This window comes from Molothrus ater, chromosome 1 (assembly GCF_012460135.2).
Source record: "Molothrus ater isolate BHLD 08-10-18 breed brown headed cowbird chromosome 1, BPBGC_Mater_1.1, whole genome shotgun sequence".
Classification (NCBI taxonomy): domain Eukaryota; kingdom Metazoa; phylum Chordata; class Aves; order Passeriformes; family Icteridae; genus Molothrus; species Molothrus ater.
This window is the reverse complement of record NC_050478.2, coordinates 41,180,983-41,206,488: the sequence shown is the minus strand read 5'-3', so window position 1 is coordinate 41,206,488 and position 25,506 is coordinate 41,180,983. Positions and strand designations below refer to the sequence as shown.

General features: G+C 37.7%; 1 protein-coding gene across 2 annotated transcripts in view; it reads right to left on the bottom strand.

Annotated features, from left to right (window-relative positions):
• The window catches only part of RBMS3 (RNA binding motif single stranded interacting protein 3), a 705,920-nt gene that overhangs the window by 120,387 nt on the left and 560,027 nt on the right, over window positions 1–25,506 (bottom strand). For both annotated transcript variants that reach the window (XM_036406615.2, XM_036406614.1), the window contains one exon: window positions 25,323–25,402. In XM_036406615.2, coding sequence (XP_036262508.2) covers window positions 25,323–25,402 — 80 coding nt within the window. The remainder of the gene's footprint in view (window positions 1–25,322; window positions 25,403–25,506) is intronic.

The window sequence follows — 25,506 nt, the reverse complement described above, 5'->3', positions numbered from 1 at the left end:
TCATCACACAGTTCTGATCATACAAGTGTTCCCTAAGTAAAAAATAATATGCCCCTGTGTTTTAATCTCTGCAGCATGTTTCCATAAATTGTTAGTCCATTCCATTGCAGTGTACATCTACTCAGCCCTATATTTTTCCCTAATGTTTTAGCATGTTCCTTACATTTTTAAGAACTTTTTTTTTTTTTAATTTTAATAAAGGAATCTTCTACCTACAGAATTCAGGAACCATTGCCTGATCTGTGCATGGTGAAGTACACAAGCTGCCATCCACTACAGGGCCTCCTCTGTTACTAGTTCAACTTCATCATAGTGAAACCAGTCTGCAACTGTTCCAGCAGTCCACTAAATTCCAGGAGTAATCACATGTTACTGACAAACTGCTGAAACTTAGAACAGATGCCAACCAATCAGTGCAAATAAATGCACTGGCTTGTGCTGTATTTCTATCCCATCCAGGTTAGTGGCACAGCAGCCAGCACTTCATCATTTGTCCATAAAACGTGAGAAAAGTGGAAACATGGGACCCCTAGCAGAGTATGGCAGTGGTGTCCAGTTTCCTTGTGTCAAACTCTGGAGTATTAGGAGACATTTCAATAAAAATTTCAAGCCTCAAATCCTTTGTGCAGAAAAATGAATCACTGTATTCAGAGCAAAGACAGCTTTCCTCACTTAGGGATGCCCACCTCAGCTGATGCATGCCCATGAGCAGCTGTGGAGGATACAAAAGGTGGTTGTACCTCCCATAAAATCCCACCCTGCAAGGAGAGTGAGGAGTCATTAGTCCTAACACAACCATAGAACAGCCTGGGTTGGAAGATCATCCAGATCCAGCTCCCCTGCCATGGCCAGGGGCACCTTTCAGTAGATCAGGCTGCTCAAAGCCCCATTCAACCTGAACCTTGAACACTTAACAATTCACCTGAGGATACCTCTGGTTATGGCTGCTGTGCAAACTTTGTTCAGTTCCTGACTTTGGCAGCACAATTTATTTACATACAGATGATAAAAAAATCAGCTCAAAAATGTAATAGAAAACAATAAATCATGTATTCAGATATACCTGTCTGCCACAAATGAAAACACAACAAAAGAAATCAGTGAAATATATTTTCAGCAGAAATGCTCCAAAAACATAGGGCCCAACCATTTACACTAAAATCACCTCTCACTAATTCCAAGATCTATACTCTGTTTTGAGGGCAGTCAGTAAAGATTAGGAGGATTACAAACATATGTTCTGGTATCAAAATTAAGACCCAGGTATAGGAAGCAGGAGAGCTAGGCTGTGTTTCTTCCTAGGCATCAGAGACTCACTCACTGTACAGGAAAAGCAGGAGTCCTTGGGAAGTGAAGTCAACTCATCTGAGCAGGATACTTTTAAGTAAAAAAAGGTATCAAGAACTCCAAAAGATCATCTTACTGCATCTTTACTGGGAAAACGGGGATGCTTTCCTCATATACAGGAATGGAATCAAGCTAAAATAAGAGGTATTTGGAAAACATTACTTTGAATGCTGCTGACAGACACCAGATTTCTTAATCTGTTGATTAAGAATACTGCTTACAGAAGAAAGAAGATAGTATCCCTGTGCTGGCCCTAAATATGAACAACTTTGTATCCTGAGGTATGATGAAAGAAAGGGGCAGGTGTAGTCATTCTTTGCCACTCTGTGGTGGCACCATCAGCCAGTGAATCTATCACCAGTAATGGACAGATTTTCATAGTTTCACCCTGCAAAACCACTTAAATGAAGATTAGCTTTTTTAAAAGTACCCTGTCCCTTCTAACATCCATTTTGGCATTTAAGACTGAACGCTTTAAGGATCTGAAACACTGGATATTTTATCTTTAATGAGCATCACAGAAGCTCAAACCATTAAAATCTACTCGGCATTGATCACCTAGAAGAAGAGAATATCCTTCAAAGTCATGTAAAATTTTCAGCATAAAGCATTGACTTCTTTTGTACCAGCTTTGAAGATATCTAAAATGCAATTTCTTTACATCGTATCAACAAGATCTTCATCAATTTAGTGAGAGAAGCATGTGTGCACTTTGTTTTACTCTCTTTGCTAACCTTCCCCTACAAACACATAACCAGGTCAAAAGGATGATTAAATATGTAATGGGATGAGGCATAATGTGACATCTTACTGAAAGATAAGAGGGCAAGCAAAGTATTTAAACTTTTCTTCTAGCTTGTGACAGATAAAGCAAGCACCATTATGTAGCATAGTCTTCATGTTACTTTAAATATCCCGTACAATTCCTATAAAGCTTTTGTGTAAAATTCTTCCCTGCATATATAGAAATGAATCATATCACATTATAGCTTGCTATGCATTCTTCCTAGAGCACACTATGTTTTAAATTGCAAAATCCATTTTTATTTTCTTTTTCATTTGTCACCTCACCACTGGAAGGAAGGTTTCCTGGTGTGTATTCCATTGCATGCCTGACAATATCAAGTTTGCCTTCAATATATTAGTATAAAAAATCGAGGATAAGTGATTACATGAGGTCAATGAGCAAGTACAGCAGACAAGAAGCCTATATGATTCATTGTATCTTCTGCTACAAAACTCTGAGACTTTTTGATGAGAATACAGATACAAAAAGCAAGCACATAGCAGAGAAATAACTAATTTTTTTAGTACTCTGATACTTTTCAGATAATTTGGATGAATAAACCCGATATTCATATGTGTTCTTTGTTATCTGTCATCCCACAATACAGTAATGTGCTGCACAGTGTAAGCCTCTCAGTCCTTAATGTAACTCAGCCACTTGGAGATGGGGCACTGATAGATTTTCTCTCTGAGGCATTCTCCTTTTTAATTCTGAATTAGTACACCATCCCAATCAATGTATACATTCACAACATGCTTATGCAATAAACCTTTAAAACTGGTGCAAGCATTTTATAATCCTTTGTCATGCATGTGTTCTTGGAAAAAAAGAAAAGTAAAAAGAGTAACACGTAAAACGTGTATAAAGCAGAAAGGCTGAGCATGCTCTGCAGGGCTGAAACACTTTTCAGAGGACTAAGGGAGAATCCCTAAATATTTAACGTTGCTACAAGCAGAGGGATTAACAGAGTAGAGCTCTTTGATCAATACTTGCAGCATCATGTATTATTTCCAGCGGGCATGAACAGCAAAATGCTATTTATTGACCAAAGTATGCTACACATCATTGAAGATTAATAAAAGGGGACATGAAATTCTCTCTTGATCAGGAGTAAGCCCCTGACCTGACCGTAGCCTAATCAACCATTTCTTGCACTGCAGTAGCACTTGATAGTTCCCAGACTCATTTTTCTGGGAGCTTTCCACGGCACAGACAAATCCAGTCTCTGACATCAAGAGATTTAAGTATTAGATAGTTTAAGATGAAATTAAATAAAGCTGGTGCAACAGAACAAATAGAAGTATGCGTAGTGAGAGGGCAAAAAGCATAAAATCACCTGGGTTCATAGACTAATTAGGACTTTAATTAGGAGTTCAGAATAAGAAACACTTTTGGTTTAGTTTTCTAGCTTATAAAATAGTAAGAAAGAGTTTTGGCAGCTTTTGTCCCACTTTCATTGTGTGCAGTGCTATGCAAGCCAAAATGGAACAGCAAAATGAACACAGCTGCCAGACAGGAGAGCTCTTGTTGGGGCAAACCAGAAATGTCCCAATCAGACTAATGCCCCATCTGCCACAGACAGTGCTCCATATCAAACACATATAAGGAAAATTCCAGGAAGCAAACTGTAAACACCTGTGAAACAAATGAACGGTACGAAAACATTATTTGCCCTGTCATCCTGAGTCTCTTAAAATATATTGCAGGATTCTCACTCATTAATCTCAGTGAGATACATATGAAATTACCTAGCACTACTTGGGAAAAATCAACCTGTAAACTTACTCCACTCTTTTAAATTTGACATGCTTCCAGTAGCTGAAGTATCTTGATATCTTGAAACAAATGGTATGGTCCCCATCCCTAATGCAAAATCCTGCTGCACATACAACTGCCAAAGAAAGGCACAAACAAGGAAATTTGCATCAGTCATTCCTAACACTAAGACCTTTTGAAGACAAATTATTGTAGTCCACTGTCCTCCCAATCTGTTCTAAAATCTCCACCTTTTCTGTTCTGTAGCATGCAATATTTGTTGTGTTTATGATAAAGCTTGGAGTAGATCATTGACCAGATAAAGTTCCATCATAACAGAAGTGCATTAGCCCATAGTCCAGGAACATACACCCTGTATATATAGGGGCAACCCAGATAACAGAGTCCACATGAAACTCTTCCTCTTGATGTTGAACACAGATGAATTAATGTCACAACAGTCAGCACCTGAAAATTGTGGTTGCCTGCTACTAAAGAGTTCAAATGCTCACTCAGGCGCAAGGAGAGGCCCTCCAGAACACAGGAGCTCAGCTGCCTCCAGACCCATCACCTCGCAGGGCTGAGCTCATCTCCCTTAGTTCATAACCTATATTCGACACTGCTGAATCTAAACCTGGGCTGCTTATTTGGAACTAGGTAATTGGGATAAAATGAAATAACTTTTCCTCAGAAGGGAACCCTCTCAATTTTCCCTTCACAGCTGCACTTTCTGTTACTCAATTTCAAGGAAACCAAAGTGACTGAATGCACCTGACCTAATCTTTTTAAAGGGCTCAAATATGGCTTTCAATCTCTCTTCCTCGCTGACTAACATATCACATCCAGGAAGCAAAGAGATGCTTCCCTTGTAAACTCTGAATAAACTTTTCCAGTAAGTGTATTTTAACTCTTATTTCTAAGAAGGACAAAGGTTATTCAAGTAGACAATTGCTACTTCTGAATTTCATTTAGCATATACCTCTCATAAGGTTTCTAAGTGATACATGTCAAAAGCTAAATGTGAAAATCCAAAGAAACCTTCAACCACTTACCTAAAATGTCATTTATTGACAAAGAATGATTCTGGAAGGTAAATCCTTAAATGGCCATTTTATATTGTCTTCTTTTCAAATATGGTCCTCCTTTCCCTGATAAAGCATTTTGAGTCCTCTTATAAGCTTTTCTTAAGGTTTTTCAAGTGTTATGATAACATTTTATGATTGCTTTTAGCAATGACACATAATCCAAAACACCTAAGAGGGATTTCAGGGAACAAATTTCAGCAGCCACTGAAATAAGAAATAACCAACTTCAAAAGGTTGCCACCTCAAGCTACCAGTCTGACTTGTTTTCTATACCTGCTTTAAAAGATACAATAACTGAACGATGCTAAATAAATGAAATAAAATCAAATAGTGCAATGGCTGAAAATACTGACAAAGAAATGATAAATGGAAAGAAATGATGAATGGAATAAAAATAAAAATCCTTTTCAGCACTCCAATGTGCCCACAAGAACTCCTTAGGGCATCTGATGGGTATTTTCTTGGCTGATAGCAGGGCTGATGCAGAATTCATTGCGTACATAAATTACATGAAGTGATGACAAGAGGACAAAGAGGAGGACATATGCACTTAAAGAGAAATAAAGACTTTAGGAGTAGAGTGAAAATATCCTGTAGGAAATTTCTAAAGGCACTAAAGAGGTGAGTCAGAGAGACTCAGAGAGGCAAATGACAGTGTCTGCTGAGGTAAGTGGTTAAAGGCACTTCATTGGTATACATTCAATAGACAAAAGACTAAGGGAGAGTCATGTTGATGAACCTCCTTACCATGAATTTTCCCACCTTTTTTCCTTTTTAAATATGAATTGTGTACATAAATGTGTGTAAGGAATTTTAATGAGATGTACACTTTAAATGTATTAAAATGAATTATGCAGAAAAGCAGTAGGAGAGCAACAGATGTACAGATCCAAGGGTGACATGCTTAGTTTCACTTGATGAATGTTTGTTTTGTTGCTTTGAAAAATTAATGTAATGAAATATTTAAAGTGAACAAGAAACTTTAAAATTAACTTGGGGGATGGATTGCCTCCTTACAAGGACAGGGTTTTATTAAGGAAAATATGCGGTTAGTATTCAAATCAGGACTCTATGAACAACCATTAAAATAAGCCAGATATTTTAGAAATGCCTTACAGACAGTGTGCTTTCAAACCATGGTATAACACCTCTTATGGACCATAAGAGCAGAGAACAAAGTCTTCACAGCAAACTTACAGGTGGTGTTTTCAATTTAAGAGGTGGTGACATGATAGCCTTTAAAAACTTTCACAAGCTGATAGAAGACCAAGGCTGTCCACTGGTCCAAAAAATTCTGGAACACTGCTTTTACCTATACCAGATAGTTATAGTAATAATTCTAGAAACTTCATCAACATCTAATTGTCTTCTTTTCACATACTTTACCAAAAGAGGGAATTAGAAAATGAGAACTCCCTCCATTCCGTTTTTCTGTTTTAACAGTGTTTGTTTTCTTGTCTAGAGCAGGATTTTCCAAAGTTTATGTTAAGCAGTGAAATTTTCAGTGGTTTTTAGATTTGAAAACCATGTTCAGGTATTTAAATTTAGGTATCTACACCAAAAGGACATCCAAAAACCAGACAATGGGTTCTCTGCCTCAGCTCTTCAGCTTTCATTGGCAACAGATATGAGGGGATCACATATGTCTGCCTGATTCCTCAATGCAATCTGTACAGCATATAGAGAAGCAGCAAGTACCAAGCTTTTGATTTCTGAGTCCAAAGTCAAATTCTAGAATTGTAAATAAAAGTTGGGCTGTAATGCCCAATGGAAAGTGACTGTGAATGAAGCAACAAACTTGCTTAAATTGTTCATTTTGCCGACTGCACCTCAGGAAATTAGAAAACTTTTAGTTTTTTTCAAAAATAAGGCATGTTGTTGAGAATATCCAGCCTCTCCTCCATAAGAAAATTGTTCTTGAGGCAAGTAAAGGAGAACAGAGGAGGTTATGATGACATAACTTGCAATGCCAAGCCTTTGAAACAATAGCCTCATGAAAAATAACATGAATCAAAAGGATTCTTTGATTTTTCCTTTTTAAAAGAAGACCCAAAAACCTCATATTGTCTACTACTATGCTCTTTACCATTTAGAATGGCTGGTAGCCAAGAAATGCAAACTAACCACGTACAAATGATACATGTCAAGGTTGTTCTGCAAAAACAAAAGAACTTTTTGTGGCCTAATAATGCTCCTTGACTCTAATCCATCTGTCAAGAGATTGCTACCGATAACAGCACCAGCAGCAATGGAAAACCCTGTGTAAAAACATAAATTGCATAAGATGTGGAAATTGTATTCTTTTGGTAACAATTTAACCTCAAGCCTTATCTGTGTATCTGATAGATATCCTCCCTCTCCCCACACATCTTGATCCCCTATATAGAGGATCAACATGTAGAACACATTTTCATGGTGGACTTTAACAAAATCTATTTTACTTTCATGAAAATTCAATTAAACAAGAGAGTGCAATCATCTGTTTACTGGCAAACAGGCAGTCCACATTAGTTCAGCTCTGCTCTGCTGAACTGTGTTCAAGTGCTCAAAGCATTCACATGTTTCATTATGAGATTTCATCAGACACCCCTGGCTCCAACACAACGGCACAGAAAATTGAATGCACGATGCCCACTGCTCTCCACATTTTGGCAGCAGCTTAAAAGCTGACCATGAACCTAGTCAGCTTAAAAGCTGACTACAGAAACTGTTCACAAGTATAGCAAAGGTTAGGATAGCTTCATACAGATACAGTTTGTATTTTCCACATCTTATCCAGGCTACTTCCCCTCTCTCCTTTTTTAGCATGGCAAATTGAAAATTAACTTCCATAGCTTTGGTTTTGCCTCACTTCAATCATGATGCCTAAAAAATCAACAGTACATATGGTATTTTATATTCTATTAACCAAATGCAGCCTTACATAGCGGTGTAACTTCCCACCAGAGCACACAAAGCCACCCTGTCCCTGCACGGCTGAGCTGGCATCCACATGCTGATGGCACAAAATACATCTGACTGAATTGCCATTTAAACCTGAAACTCCTGATGGAGCCAGAAAAAGCTTTGATCCTGGGAAATGTTTCAAGTGAGCTGTCCCCCTTCCCGAAGCAGACAGATCTCAGATCTGAAATGTCACGCACAATTACCCTAGAGTCTTTGACTCTGAATCTCCAAATAACTCCAGGCATTATGCAGGCTCTCATCTTCCCCCAACAACTTCAGGACTTGATTTTAGTGAAATTGAAAGAATTTTCTTTCAGAAGTGATGGCTAAAATGAGACTTATGTCTTAGTATTGGAAAAAAAATATTGCAACACTGACTCTTACAAAGAAGCAGAAGAATGCAAACTGTCAGGAAACAAATAGTAAGACTGCCTCAATATGCAGGCCATCCAAAGATTTCCAGGCTTCTTTTTTATTCTGTGTTTGGGACTTCTTTAAAGAAGACAAAACGTCCCTCTTTATGATGGTGGAGCAAAAAACCATGGGCACTTGGAATCAGGTTTGTATTGTAGTTCAATATTGCATATTACAGCATTACTGTGTATTGCTGGATCATGCTTGTGTTTTGATTTCCACATATTGCAACATGAATCTTACAAATCAAAATCCAATGTAACATCAAATGTCTTCAAAACCCTACATTTGGCATTAGAACATTGAACACTCCTGCTGCCTCAGACCCGTTGAAGAGATTTAACAGTTTGTTTGGCCACAGTTTGTAGGCTAGGACTGGCACTCACCAAGTTTTCTTAGCACTACAAGGATGAGGAGCTGGGTGAGTTCTGTGCCAGCAAGAGGGATCTGTGGTTCTATGGGGCTCAGGAAGTAAGGCAGTGTGGCAGCTCATGATATCAAGAGGTTGCTTTGGTGGTCGCATGCAGGGGCAACCATCTCAGTGACCATCAGAGGACTCTTCTGATGCTCCATGTCTGCAAGGATACCTGGAGCAAGCAGGATCAGGGAAAGCAGAGACTGCTGTCCTTTGAGTGGCATGCCAAAGAGGCACTTCACTGAGCCATGGACTTTCCTTGGCAAAGAAAGGCAACAGATTAAGAAAAAGGACACCAGAGACGATGTCTTTGTACAGAAGTTATCACCAGTGCTTATGTAAATGATGATGGGGAGAAACCCACAAAGCAAAGCAACAGAAGTGAGCCCAGGGAGGCTTCTGAGCTCATCTGCCATTCCCCTTAGGCATATGTGGGGAATATGTCACCCCTGGTCACCCTCACTGTGACCAGGCAAGAGGGCTGGTCATACATGTGATGAATGGATTAAGTTCACTGTGCAACATCAATGATCACTAGTGCTGGCCTGAGATGGGAGCAGAAAATCATTGACCAAGAGCTCATCATCCTTGGGCTAGGAGATGGGCACAGGTGAGGAATGTCCTCATGAAACTGAGTGAAGAATACACAGGCAAGCACAGTCATGTTAAGAAAGCTGAATTGAACCCAAGACAAATTACATTCATAAGGTAAAGAGCCCTTTGCTTTAGAGAAAGAGCATTATCAGTTGAGCAGATCAACTGTTTGTGTAAATGGAGTTGCCTGACTCAATCCAAAGGGTGTAAATGTCCTTCTGAACCACACAGGAAATGTCTACAAATTTCAGGCCCATGTAAAGTATAACATACAAGCAGCTAGTAAGAGAAATTTGGGGAAAAAAACCCAAAACATTAGGTTTGAGCTGGCTTTGAGCCACATGCTGCTCTGCAGTGACTGGGAATGTTTGGCATCATGACAGTGCAGCATAAGACTGGCCCTGGGAATCATGCTTCTATTCTGATTCTGTAGTGTAAAACGATTGCCATATCATGCTTGTGTTGTAGTTTTAGTGTATTACTCTTCTAAATCACAACCCCACATAATGTCAAGTATCTTTAAACAAATCTCATGTGAACTCTTCTCATGTGAAAAGTCTGAAGGAACCAGATCAGAGAGTATTGGACTCTGACAAGCAGAGTCTCAGGAGGAAAAATGTTTTTTTTTGGTGGGCTGTTAAAATGATACTACTTAGAATCTAGGGGTCAGAGATTCCAAACTTACCCCTTTTTATTTTTATACAGTGAAAAAACCACAATAATTTTAATGAAGAGTATAAATAGAATAGATAAGAATCTTTTCTCTGAACCAAGTAGTAAGAGCCATGGGAAAGCAGTGATGATGCCACAAAGTGCTTATTCCCCAGCATCCTCTTCCTGTGAGCTCACAAGCCCAAAGACATTCTCAGAACTGCCATCTCACTGCACAAGGAAAGAAGCAAGCTATTTAAAGGCAAATAAGGGTAAAAAAAAATTAGGAAAAAAAGGAAGGTGAAGTCCTTTAACCAGGAAATTAAATCCAGGATCTGGCAAAAGTCTTAAGCATGTTTCTAATTTTGGCAAACAAGGAGACTGAGCATCTTAAAGATTGTCTTTTTGTCTGGAATAGAGCTTTGTGATTTCCAAATAGACAACAAGGAGTGAAAAAATTTCAATGCACAGCAAAAAGTATGAAACTAAAGACCGAATATTAAAAGAAAAATCTATCAGGATGTCAAAGTCAAGGGGACTTTCTGAAAACTGGATGTTTCTAAGACTGACACAACTTTTAAAAGCTAGCACGGAAGAGGAGGAACTGTTTTAAGTTGATAGATGCTTTTGAGCTCTTAACACGAGAAAACAGGAAATACCTTAGGAATTGTTATTTTGGTTTTGGCAGATACTAGGGACAGACCTTTAAAGTGCCACAAGAGCAAAAGGATATCCTCTTGAAAGGAACACAAGGCCTTTGCTAAGAGCTAAGCTCAATTGCAGAAGCCTGTAAAAATGAACTAAGGCAAGTGAATGTTAACATTCATGGCTCAATCCCCTATCCAGCTCAGCTGAGATCTAATTCCAAAAGACAGGTATTTCAGCACAAAAGTATATGCCAACAAATTAAAAGCAGTGTGCAGAAGGAAGATGCAGGCAGCAGTGCTCTCAAAAATCGGAACACAATGGTAAAATATCAGGAAAATTATTTCCTTAAAATGGATTACCTAGGAAAACAGATTTATAATCACTAAAACCAAAATAAAATCCATCAAAACCATCAAAATGAACACAATCCGACTTTAAGAAGAGTTAATGAGCTTGAACTAAGATGTAGGATTAAAAACAAGATTTCTTTTGAGCTCCATTAGTGAAAAAGTATACGAAAAAGCTATGCATTAATTATTATTCTTAGCACTCCAAACTTCCTGCATAATATCTTCTCTTGTTTGGTATCACCTTTGCTGCCAAAGAATGGCCAAAGATTTTCTGTATACTATTCTGTGGGCTAATTAATTTGTAAGATGGTAAAATATTAGGGACATTGAACAGAATGGAAATAGAGATGCATATTGAACAAACAAAAATGTACAAAGCATTCTGAGTATAAAAAGAATAGAACTGTTTCTACTGTAAGTGAATGTCAATATGCATCTAAAGATTTGGCGATTCAGAGGAGTTCTTGGCTTGCTCAACCAATTCAGACAAATTGATTTTGATCTGTCCAAATTTTTTTAATTTTCATTTGTCTTTAAGAGAAAGATAAAAACCGTCATTGAAAATCTTGGCAGATGTTAGAGAATGAACTTTCCTCTTACCCAAATACTCTTTTAATCTATATACAGAAGGTTCGGACTCGGGAGACCACTGCTAATCAGATAAAAAAAAATCAAGCATTTATTTAAAATTTGCATAGGGGTTATTTAAGTATGTGCTAAGAAACCTTTCTCAATCAAGGTCATCAATGAGATTTCAAGGGGAAAATAAACTCCATATATATATTTATACATACACACAATCCTGAGAGAATCAGCTTTAACGGAAAAATGGGCTTGCCAACAATTCTGGCATGACAGGTGGGAGCACAACTCAGATTTTCCTAGGCTGTTGGACTGTATCTTCATCTACAAAAAGCAACAATGTAAGGCATATTCAAGTCAGCATATTTCACATGTATCAGAACTTGAAAAGCCCAAGCAAAAGGGATATACCAACACAGGTAACTGTCACACAGATTTAGTTCCAATGACAAAAACTTGTTATCAAAAGAGGTTATCTGAAAATAGAAGGTTTCTGCTGTCTAACCTGTCACAGGCTAAAACATTAAGCAGTGTTGACTCTACATTGAGAAAAGGACACAACAGACAGGCTGTAGGTTAAAGTCATTGGTGCCCAGTCTGCCTACCAAGAGTGGAGGAATCTGTGCTGTGTCATCATCCAGCAGAATACTTCCTTCAGGAGAGGATAAATGACAAGATGCAGACAGTGTCTGATCTAGTGCTGCAGGCACAGCACATGGAGATGCAGGATTGTATTTACAAGAAGTTCTGTGCAGCTGAGGCTGCTCAAAACCCATGGAGGAAATTTTTGAAATGCTGGCATAAAAGAGATGGTGACAGCAAGGCAATGCTAGCTGCAGGGAAGACACACTGCACTAAGTCTGCTGGGAACAGGGGAGAGTGATGGACAACCATTTGATTAATCGAGATATTCTCTGCAAGGTGCAAGGAAAGTGAGATGCAGTCAGCTGTTTCCCAAGTAGTTGCTTGTACAGGTTAAACCAGTTCTTATCAACAAAGCTGCAGTTTAAGAAACACTAAAAAAAAAATTAAAATGTAGATTAAAGCAAAGACCAAACATACTATATTCCTAACAGCTGAACTCCCTCACAGAAAGCATGATGCCTGGTTTCCAAAGGTCTCTGCTCATAGTTGTAGTAGGACTGACATCCCAATGAACTTAGCATTGTGTCTTCCCCTGCCTAATATTCCCCTGCCACATCCCTCTTAGATGCTGCACATAAACCACCCCAGTCTGGAATCCATCAGCTGTGTTAGATAAGGGAGTTACTTTGATTTCTTAACTAGTGTTTGTAAGTTCTGACAGCCACACTTAGTTTTATTAAATGTACTTGTGCTGGCTAAATCCTTTCCCAATACCTCCTTAGGGCACTATTACAGGTTTCAGATTGAGACTGGACTGCTTGGGAATGATTGTGTTCCTGGGAAATGGGCTAATTACAATGGCAATCTTGCACAGCACTTACCACTAGTCTCTGCCTATACTGTTTTCCCCCTGCAAAAGGTTAGAAGCATGAAAATAAATAGAATTAAGTCTGTGTTTGGTATTGGAAGATCTGCAGCAATCAGGCAGAAATGTTTTCATGTTCACTGCTAGGTACAGGATCTGATGCATGAGAAATGGTAATGAGATAACAAATTAGCCATTGATTCAGACACATCAGTGATGACTGAAAGCCATTATGTGGTAACTGCTCTTTTCTGGGGGTCTGTTTGAAGTATGTTGGTGGTCCCTATGTATTTCCTAGGAGAAGAACATCTGTTGAACAAAAAACACTATCAAAATCAATATAATTAGCATCTTTTTGAAACTCTTGAGTTAAAGGAAGGGTGGATCTTTTTCCTGACCCTGAGCTGATCTTTCTTGTGTGACAAATAGAAGCTTTCAGCTTCCAAGTTGTTTTTGTTGGATGAAGAAACAGTTTTATTTCCTAGGTCTGACAGTCTGGCTCTATCTATTAATTTTCATATACTTGGTTACATTAATGTTGATTAATAGTCAATAGTTTCAATTAAGCCTAAAAGACTTCAATACCTAAGTATCCCTGAAAATTATTGGGACTGACATACCTCTCACTCAAACTAATTCAAAAAATGCCCAAAATGTTAAATTAGTAACAGATACCAGAGGAGTAATATGCAACACACTTACAGAATAAGCCTCCTTTATATCACTACTTTGGCATTCAGAAAAACCTTCTGGAGTCAATGATCACACAAAATGATCAGAACAGCAGAATCTTGATTCAGACCACCCCTTATGTATATTCTTAGCAGTGCTGAATATTTTTTACTCTTCCAAAGCCAGCAAACAAGCAATGTCTTGGGAAAAAAAAAACCCTTTAAATTCAAGGCACACCCCAATCCCAATATCTTCCATATTTCCCACCTTCAACTATTATTTCCTATCTACATCTCTTATTTTCTTAGCACTGAAACAAAATCCCACTTTGGATGCAGCTCCTAATATACAATGTTATATCAGCAACCTGGGTCATGTTATGCACAAAAGAACTATTTGGTTGAAATTACAGGCAGGCAAAACAGATATAAATTAAAAATTGCCTACCAAGACATTAACCACAGAAAAAATTTTATTTTTTAATAATTAATAATTTTTAATGGTTATTTCCTCTTACATTGCATGCTGAAGTAAAGATAACTCATATGGAAAATAACCTGCTCAACCTAAACTTGTATCCACCACACACCTGCTGGAATTAAAGCCTCCTAAGGCAAAGGTAAATTTCTTGGTGCTTGGTGCTACTGCTCACATTCAAGAAGAATGCTTTCAAAGAGTCCAGCTCAGTTTTCCCTGGTTTCTATTAGAGCCATCCTTGAGGCTAGTCTGAAATAAGATAAATTAGAGATGAAAATAACCAATGACATCAACTCCTACATCAGTGAAATACAGGTGCTTGCAATATATTTACTCCTGTGCTACCAAGCCTCTTTTGAAAATTCCAAATGCTGAGGTTTTCATTACACTGTAATGTAAAATTCAGCTTATGGAGAACTTCTTTGAAGGGCAGGTGCTCATCCATGATGCTGTTACCATGGGTGAGGTTGGAAAGGGAAATCCAGACAAAAATACAGCTAGGAAGCTGCTGGGTCATGTTTTCTTAATTTGAATACATATTTCATATTTTAATAGTATAAGCTCTGAACTAAAAAGCTTCACATATGGTCACAAAGTTACAGTATTTACTGAAAGGGAGATAGAGGGAGAAGGAGGGGAAGATGGGAGAAAGGGAAGAGTGGGGGAAAAAAAAGAAAAAAAGAAAATGAAGAGGGAAAAGGAAGGAAAAAGAGGAGAAAAAGGCTCAGAATAAGTGAATTCATAGTGCAATTAGTAACCTAATTGAGAAGGATACTGATTATATTCAGTAATATAACACTGTCACTGAAGAGCCACCCATGACAACTGGGATATATACCTTTTAGTTGTTTTGAGGGAATTTCTTTTGTCATTAAAATTTGCATTTTCTGAAATGTAAAAGTCTTACGTAAAGTAAGGATTGTTAAACTTGGCATTTGAAAGTTATTTTTTCTACCATATCTGTTCAATCTGAAAGTTAAATTACTCCTTTGCCCTTTTTCTCTCTCTCTTTTTTTTTTTTTTTTTGGTTTCTTTTTCTTTGCTGAACAGCAGCAGTTCCAAAAATACTATATAAAGATTATATACTGGGTGGTAGGGTAAAGGCTACATATAAAATGCTTCTTTAATGAGCTTTAACAAAAAGGACAAATGTAAAATCAGATATCCATCACCTTTCCCCTCCCTCTTGATGTCTCTTACATTGTAGAAGATAAATTGCAGACACATCATAGACATGGAGGCAGCCCAAGTAAAATGTAGGCTGCTTAGCCCTTCTTTCAAGTTCCTGTGATTGAACCTGGGAAAGACCTTTCTATGATCTTGTGATCAAATGCTGCCATTCAAAAAAGAAAGGCTCAGAGAAATGACTAAGAAATGGGGCTTTTACAGCTGCTCAGGACTGCTGACCAGCACAATGACATAGTTGCTGGGACAAACAAATAAAAAATCAAATAGAATCTTAGCCTTCTGCTTCTCCAGTGCTTTCAAGGCTGAATTGCTTTTCTCTGTGTTTTGCAGCACTATTCAAGGAGAAGGGTGAAAGGGAGACTTCAAGTATGCAAAAAGCTCCTTGCATACCTATTTGAATACCTCGAGGTATTCAAAACATATGGGGAAGGGAGAGAGAAGGTTCTGGTATTCAAAACATATGGAAACTGCTATTGTGGTACCACTGATCTTACTTTTTCAGGATGAATCTCAAAGGGAAATATCTTTGCTCGCTACTTCAGACACTTCATGTCACTTCATACTCGGGGGAAAGGCCTGCAGAAGAGTCCTCAGTGCTCCTCTGGTGCCAGGGACAGTTTTACTTTCAGAGGAAGGGACACAGTGGGGCAGAAAGACAAGACTACAAAGGGAGGACAGGCCCTGTGTAATTTTTCCCCTTATATGTGTCTTCCCCTTCCAGTGACACCCCCTTTCTCATTACCAAGAACTTCCTAAAGGCATCAGCACCAAATTTTTCTCAAAATGCTTAAGGACACACCAAGCACCTGCAGGATGACTTCTGTTCAGACAAGTACTCAGAAGTTTGGCTACAAATCCTCTCTTTCCTGCTACCAAATTTTTCACATGCTCTGCCAATGAAAATGTCTTCGCAGAAAATTCTCTGTACCAGCCCTGATGGGACAAACCCAGCTGAAAGCCTCCATAAGGTTGGCTGCCACCCAAGGGCACTTCAAGGCACCTCTCCTGGATGTTTGTTGAGTTACAGTGGTGTTCCAAAACATGTGAAAATTCAATACTCCAATTTTATTGGGACATCTGAAAAGTCCATTCCCAGAGGCTTCCACTTCCGGTGGAAATACAGATGCACAAAGGAGTGTGTCAAAAAATATCTATTTGCACATTGTTAAGCTTCAATAAAACTTTTTTTTGTTCAGCTTAATTGGAATTTACAGGGTAAAAGTAAAGAAGATTGAAGCTTCTGACATAAATTTCTCTACATTTCCAATTTAAAAGTGTTCAATGTGTAAGCAAGTGGAAAAGTGTGAGGGAGGGAGGAGGAAGGAAGATTTCTTCTATGAAAGGTCTGAAAGGGAAATAATTTTCTTCAGTTAAAAAAACCCATGAGATCATGCAAACCATTTGCTCGGTATTATTATTCTTGAGCATAACACACTATGAGCTCAAGTGGTTAGTCTGTGCTCAGCCTTGCTCAAGTTGGCTTTTTAAATGACTTTTAAACTAGTTGGCTCAGGTGTGACAACACCATACTGCAGCAGTAAGGTCTGCAAAGCAGATGTACTCCATCATTTAAAGTGTCCTGAAGGGACTAATAAAGTAATGCAGGAGAGGAAGAAACAGGAGGAGTTGTGCCACTGCTGGCCACAGCTGATGCAAAAGCAGAATTGCTCCCTGAAATCTGAATCATGCACAAATAACTTTGCAAGGCTCCACATTGTTTCATGCTCTGATTTGCATGTTTTTTATTTATTTGCTTTGTTTGTTTTAAATTGCCAGCCCTTTAGACCTAAACAATCTGAAATTCAAGCTGTGAATCTTTCTGGCTCATAAATTCTGCCTGCCATAACACCTGCGCAACTCGTCTGTCTTGTCTTGGATTTTACAGGCGCATCTGAGGAGCAGCACTGTCCCTGGACCAGAAACTTGTCGATGCTTCTCCTGCTGATGTATGAGGCAAGACAGAATTCAGTGCACACACTCTGAGCTGTGCTGGGTATGCAGCAGTAGTATACAGAAGGGACTCCTTTGTGCTTAAGCAAATATATCCACCATTTCCCATAAAGGGAATGGATTTTCTGAACTAGAAGATTTACATAGTCACTCTTAACAGCAAAAAATGCCCATGAGTTAAAAGAAAAAAGAAAAGCATATATTGAAATTAGTTTAGATAAACTGTGGCAGACTTCATTGTCACTAGTTATTATGAATGAGAAAGGAATGCAGTTCTGTTTATGCTGCAGACTTTTAGAAATCTTAGGAAAGATATAACAGGTGCTACTGTGGCAGGAAGAAAAAAAAAGGAATAATCTTTTCTCATTTATATGCCATATTGTTCTCTAACTTTCATTCTTATAAACCATGTAGAAGGTTTTAATCCAAACTGCAATAATGCTATTTTATAGATCATGACCTGAATTACTGTGATATCACAAACAAACTGATCTTATGCCTTTTTTGATACAAAGTAATACAAAAACCCCAACCCTGTAAAACACTTTCTCCCTAATTATACAGCTAGATTATAAAACTCAGTATTTGATCATATAGCTTTTTGAAATACAAAAAGATACCTTCTTTTCCTAGGAACTTACAGACCAGTACAAGATCAAATGAAAACCAACATAAATATGAAGCACTTCAGATCTTTGACACTGTCCCCATCAACTTCACGTATTTTTGGAAAAGCAGGCTTTAGATGATGGTAACATTCTGTCTTCTCTCACACAGCTTTCCTCATGAGCTCAAATTACATGGTTTAGCACTGATACATACCTCTTAATATCTAAAATACAAATTGGCTCAGCCCTCATTCTCCAGGACATTAGTGTGTACCAGCTACTGGGGTTTACCAAGTAAATAAATATGTCCATATCCTCCTAACCAAAGGCAGTCTTTCTTGAACTAAATGGAAATGACATAAAATCTTGACTAGATAGGAATTTTTCTTTTTTACTTTTTAGAAAAATAAACCTTGCCTTTAAAGAATCTAAAGAATATACAACCTTTAAGATCCAAGGGACCTAGGAAATTGGAATGTATCTTTGCATCATGACATGGAAATATGTGATATGGAACCAGAAGCACCTACAGCAATGTCAGCACAGTAAGGACAACAGAAGGTTACATAAACTTAATTTTGAAGAAACAAAAAAAAAACCCAAAGGAGCTAAATAGAGAGAACCCCATCTTGTTCAGTGGCACAAAATGACACACTTCACATTTGAAATTCTTAAGAATGCCATGAAGCAAACAAGTATCATCAGATTTTAAAGGCTGTCTTTAAAAGGAAGGAAACTTTGGAAGTCCAAGAAACACTTGACTCCAGGTGAAGTCAAAAGCTATTGGAAATCTATTGCTGAAGAGTTGGTACACCTTGGATTAACTACAAATGATGTTTGCTCAAGTACTGGAAGGAGGGTGAAGCCAGGAGACTGTGCTGGTGGTGTTTGACAGCTGTGAGTCTAAAAGGGAGGGCAAACATGGAGCAGTGATGAGGTTTTGGCCACATCATAGAAGCCTGCATGAGCCAAAAACCAAAGTCACTCAGATCTAAACAGGGAACTGCTTTCTGAGCAAAAGGGTTTATATTTTTCAATAACTCAGTACCCATTCTGAAGTTTCTTGGTTAGAAAGTCCATCTTTATGACCATCTTCTGCAAAGTCTATGTGATCTTAAACATTATGTGATGTCTGAAAAATGAAACTATTTCCTCAGAGACCCTCTCTTCTGAGAGCTGCACATACCACCCAGGCACCTTTTAACATCCAACACAACCCCAGCCAAAGGTCCACAGAGCCCATTCTGCACAGAACTGTTTGTCAGAGAGACCCGAGCTTGGGACAGCAGCTGCACATTGCTGAGGGCATCGGAAGCACGTGGGACCCAAAGCTGGACAGGGATTACAGAGGCCTCATGGTCACCACCAAGACTCAAACAGGAGTTAAAGATTTTAACTGTTTGTCAAAGATGAAGACTTGCAAAGAAGATGAAACCAACAGAAGCTGAAAGAATATTCAGAGGGTTTGCGATGTAAAAGAAATTTCTGCTAACAATGAGCTGAGTTTGTGTATTTATGGAGCACAGAAAGTGAAAGATTACAGCAATTCCATAAAAAATGACAGCCAGAAATTGGAAATGGGAAAAATAAATAGAAAATTTGTTAAACTGTAACTTTTTATGAAGGTCTTTACAAGGATCATATTTTCTGATACAATGAGGAAGAATTTATGTAGTGCAGTCAGCAGATAACAATGGAAGTATTTACAAACCTGAATTCTTAGAATTCAGTTAGACAATAGAAAAGATTCAGATAACATTAATATCATATACATGAAAGGAACTGAAGATACAAGTGAGAAAATCTGGGAAATAAAATTTTTGAGGATAACAATATGTAAAAGATAAACCTCTTTGTAAACTAGTTTCACTGAGCATTACCAGTAGAAAATCTAACAGAATCCTCTTTTTCTGAGTTCTCTGTAGCATTCAACAAATGTTTTAAGATATCTACAAACCAATACCTGGTTTATAGTTTTGGCTGCTATCTTATCTAGTTTAAAATGTCAAAAACATACATATATACAGACAGCTATGCAATGCCCCAAGAAGAAATATTTGGAAGAGTTTGTCAGTGTTTTATCTACATAAATGAACAGAGAATTAAATAAAAAAAGATAAAACACCAGGAGACAGGGTCTAAAAAGCTATCAAATAAAACATTTAAAGTTCATTCACTCAGAAGAGCAATTTAGAGCATCGCTAATGACAAACAAGATAGTATTTGTTCATATACTAAGAGAAAAACAGTGGAAAATGTTGTTAATATCCAGTACACAGTTAACCCTCAACTGGAATACTGTTCCTTCATCACCATTTAAGGCACAATATCCTAGAAAACAGGTTGCTCTCAATAGAGTATTCCAAGTTCTAAGTCTACTTCTCTGAAGCAAAGGTTAACTATCTGAATTTACTCTCTGTGGTGCAAGAACCTGAGAGATATCCTAAGAGAAATATTTATACTAAGTAGAGAGGCAGAAAACATCAATTGATTTTGGTGAAATGAGTCCATAAAAATGCAGTGCTTGGAACACTTTCAAAAATAAATTAAAAAAAAAAATGAAGCATGCCCAGTAATGATTAAAGCAAGATATGAGGTATTTGCAAATACATCTGTATTGTAGCAGATAATTTCTTTCTATTTAAGAATTTTACTCTAGTAAAAGTCAGTGTAAAAATGATAGCCACTTGTTACTTGTGGGGTTCTTAACGTACACAAGGATAATAATTCCCTCTTCTTTATTTTTGTCAGGTATCTGTAATTAAATTAGCAATAAGAAAAGGAAGATTTTTGACCATGTAATGTAGCATCCATGTGTCTCACTTGCTTCAAGTTTTCTCTGAGAAAGTAACTGGCCCAATGTCCTCTGACAACTCAAATTAAATTAAGGTATAACAACTAGAAAATTATGTGAGAGAGTATAATGGACATATCAGCAGAGGATAATTACTGCAATTGAGATGTTCCTGTGAATTCCAGAGAGAAAAGTAAGAACTTGTTAAATTTTTGCATTTATTCAGAAAGAGAAAAATGAAGTTATTCAAAAACATCCAAAGATACCGGGACATGAACAAGAACTGTGTAAATATCATTCCCTAAACTTGCCCATCCAAACAGAAGCCAACTTGTTACTGAGAGACGAGCTAGGAAATTTTAATTTAATTCAGTGATTGCAAAATGTCAAAAATTAGCAGGATTTCATATGAAGCCTCCTATTGATCATCAAAAATAGATGCAGTACAGAAAGACTGGGAGAGACCTACCTGCATTATTAGTAGTGCTCTTCACATCTCAATGGAGATGTAGAGCAATACAGAATTCATTTGCTGACTTTCAGCATGGCCATACAGGGCCTATACCATTAGTTTCACATGAGTCTGAATTCTCTATGGGATGAAAATATACCCACTGGGCTGTGCAGGTCTATTTATCTCAGGAAAGCAGTGCTAATAAAGGGAAAACAAAAAAACCTCTCACAAATAAAACCCACTAAAATAATAATCACTCAAAGCTACTCAGAATATTTATGAAGTTGACGTGGAATCTGCCAAGAATTGAGATTTTGCAGATTTCTGCAGATGACTGTGCTTTCTCAGTCTGAAAGAAATGCTAAGACATTAACTAATTATTTATGGAACAACCAATTATTTTGTACTGTAAATCTAAGACTGAACATCATGAAATGCTTATTAGTTGAGCAAGCAAGAGAGTGGAGCAATTCCTTCCGGAGTGGAATGAAGCCAAGGAGTTGAACAGAGAAGGCCCCTTAATGAGAATGATTCACTAACACAGACACAGCGATGCTCAATTTACCTAGGCACTGCACAACTGACCATCAAAATGTTTCAAGAGACAGAAAATAACCTTTACATTGTGACTGGGTTGAAGCAGAGGGGTCTGGAGCTACAAGTGCTCAGTTCAACAATTTTTAAGAAGCAACAGTGACTGAAGTTAAAAAGTCAAAGAAGGATGGATGCGTTTTTGCTTTCAGAAGGTACAAAGGACAGAGGCTCCAAAGTGCCCTGTGTGCCCTCCTTTCCTTCCAGCTGTAACCTTGCTTTCCTGCTGCATTGTTGGCCTGGGCTAGCTTTGATGTGTGACTCTTGGCTAGGCTCAAACATCTAGGTACACAGCACTTATTCTCTTGTAACTTTTTTCTGACTTACAAGAACAATAATAAAACCCCAAACCTGACAACAAGAAAAACCAAATTTAAAAAATTTAACTGCATTTACATCTCATTTGCCAAGCAAAAATCTAGTTGAAAAACAGCTCTCTATTCAAAATTAATGTTTGAGATAACTCTTTGGGAAGGTATAACTAAGTCAGGTAAGGTATAACTTTATTCTGGCATGAAAGCCAGAGCTATGGTGCCCAGACTTTCTAATGGGCTGTTCAACATCATGTGAAAGCTACCTATCCCAAATCTTCCATCATGCCTGGGTAACCAGACAAAACTACCCCTGCAACACATGAACATTTTATCCTCTAAATATGCTGATTTCACAAACATATGTCCCACAGAATGTATGATGACACATCACCAGGATCACATCTCAGGGAACCCAGCAGGGATGGAGGAGAGCTGCCAAAATGATTTGTCTGGTCCATAATCCCACTGCCTCAGGCCAGTAGCACATGGCCAACAGCCAGTTGATTTCTTTCTTGATGGGCCTCATGCAACCTTCTATTAGCTGGTAAACCTGAACCAGAACATTAGTGCTTGGATGAGAGATGAGGACAAAAATGCAAAAAACCCTTTCAGTTCACTGCCACACCTGAAAGAAATCCATTTGAAAATCCAAAATCAATGTAATTTAACCCTAAAAGTATTGATCCATTTTCACTCTCATTAAGATCAGGCCTTTGAGCAGCAGAGTTAGTAACAGACAGTGTTGTATATTTCCACTAATGTTCTCTTTGTTTTTTTAACTAATATCCATAAAGAGGTCACAGCAATAAACTAGAGATGATTCTCCTTCCATGCCAATTACTGAGATGCTGGGAGAATCCTTTTCAGATTATAACTGTGATTTTCCAATACATTAAGAGACTTGATTTTCCTTCCTGCTTCATGCAAGACACTTCTGTCTTTGCTGAGACACTTAAGTACAGGTTCATATCACAGATATAGAAACTGAGTACAAGCTTAACCAGAATCTACATCAAGAAGAAACTAGGAGTGAATAATTTTTTGCACTGGATAAAATGTAAATGATCCCTTGAATCAACCCCACTGCTAAGGTGATCATGTTTATGCCCCGGCTTCTTAAGAAGAGGAATGAATACAACAAATCTTTTAATTATGGATTTAAAGAGTGACCTACTCTAATAACAAGGCACAAACAGCCTCTTTTATGTGGACCAAATACCCTGTAACAAGTTCTAACTACCTGTGTTCAGAAACACAAAATCTGCCTCCCAAAACTCGAGGACAAAATGGGATCTTACAGATACCTCCTGCATAGCTGAGCAAGTTCAGTTAATGGTTCAGTGATTTTTTCCCAAGCTGCATTATGCTATATTTGCATCTGAACAGCACTCAGGTAAATTAAAACCCTTAATACAGTCACTTCCCAAATAATCCTTGCAACTAATTCCATCTGACAACAACAATCATGAGAGAAACAGAGTAGACAATCTTTTCACATGGGCATCTTTTCTTGCTCAAGAAATTAAGAACTGATTCATGTCCTTGAAGAAAGCATCAAAAGTTATAGCCATTAAAATCCAATTTCAGTGTATCTCTTGAAATGAGATAATGAGAAGTAAATAATCAAGCTGTAAAATAAGCTATCTTATCAAGACCCCTGTTTTGATGTACAAACACTGTTCACGTTGAATAACCAGTACGTTTCTGATTATTTATAAATTAAAAAAAGAAAATTATTTTCATTTTATAGCTGTCATTCTTTACTATGTAGCTTTCTGTCTCAAGCAGGCTCAGTAAGAATATTCTACTTTAATACTGGATTTAATGATGTGTCCTCTCTGAGACAACTGGGATGTGACTATGGAGCACACAGACTTATACTGACAATGCCAGCCTTTACTGACTCCTTGCTATTCACACTCTTTCCATTGGGTGTTGCTATGATATTAAACAGATTGCTGCTGGGACTCAAAGTGTGCATACAGAAAGGCAAGGCAAAGGTTAAAGTTCTCTGCCTATGCTGCTCAGCCCATTGTTCTATGCAGCCCAAGTTTGTTGTACTTGACAAAGTTGGTGGTGTAACTCACTAGCTAGTGCTGACAAAAATAGTCAGTGACTACTTTTGAAAAATCAGTCTTAATATGGAGTCTTGCAGCTTGTACTAAAAGCTTTATCTTCTTTCATGAAGGTGATCTGACTAAAATTTATATGTACATTGCAGCTCTCAATTACTGTACACTGTAGCTGTGCAGATGGCTTTCTTTTAATTAGAGTATTCAGTACATCTTCTGCATAAAGAACCAGGCAATGAATAAGAAGAAATTTAATGAAAGTAACTAAAAAAGGAAATAGTTTAAAGGAAGCTAGGGGGAAAAAAAAAGGTGGAGATAACTTAGGACACAATTCTTGCCAGCATTTCCTGCTCATTTAATGCAGCCCTTCAGGAGAAATCCTTGCAAATTTGCAGCCTTGGAGAGGTCTTGTCAAGCAGTAAGTATTGAGCAACTGATCACTAAACTTTTCACAGCTGATGAATGCATGGATGATAGCTAAAGATTTGAAAAGCAAAATAATAGCTGGAACTTGACTTTCAATGTGGTATGGACACACCAGTGAATGTGTTCTGAGGGTATTGTGAGAAAGTGTCAGGACTTCATTAAGTTATGGTAAGAAAAAAACTTAATATTTGAAATATCTTCAGTATTAACAGCTACTTTTGTTAATACAGGTAACAGTAGCTAGCAATACTAAGTGGTAACTGTGATGAATATACAGCTGCTACAACCTGAAATCATGGATATTTAATAATCAATATAAAGCTATAATCAATAATGAATTGATAATAAAGCTTTTATATAAGTTATATTCCTGGTTTGTTAGAAAAACATTGGCATTTAGTTATGTGGCCTCTGTACTAACTGGGAAAAAAAACCAAACAAAGCCAACAAACCAACCAAACAAAACCCAAAAAAAACCCCCAAGACAACAACATTCAAAAGGAAAAAAACATAGCAAGACAACATGAATTTTATGTTCTTAAATTTGCTGCTGTCAGGCACAAATGCTTAAAACATACAAACCAGGGTAAGAAAAGGTAGCTATGGGTCATAAAAGATAGGATTCAGCCAGAGAGGTTATATGCCCTCTTAGCAGGGGCAGTAATTTAAGCCCCTCTCAAGATAAATTCCAGTATTTCTGTATTCTAAACTCTTCAGTGAATTTTAAATTTCACAAGGATGGCTAGACTTACCTGGTAGACCGGGTGGGGTTTTCAGATATTTGCCATTAAAATGCTGAATTACTACTTCACATTTTTCTGTAGACTCCATTCTGGAAAAGAAAAGAGAGTGGGATATGGGTAGAAGCAATATGTGTTACTAGACTGTTATGGGAGCACTCAGTCAGCAAAAAAACAAAAAGCAGAAGGAGAAAAA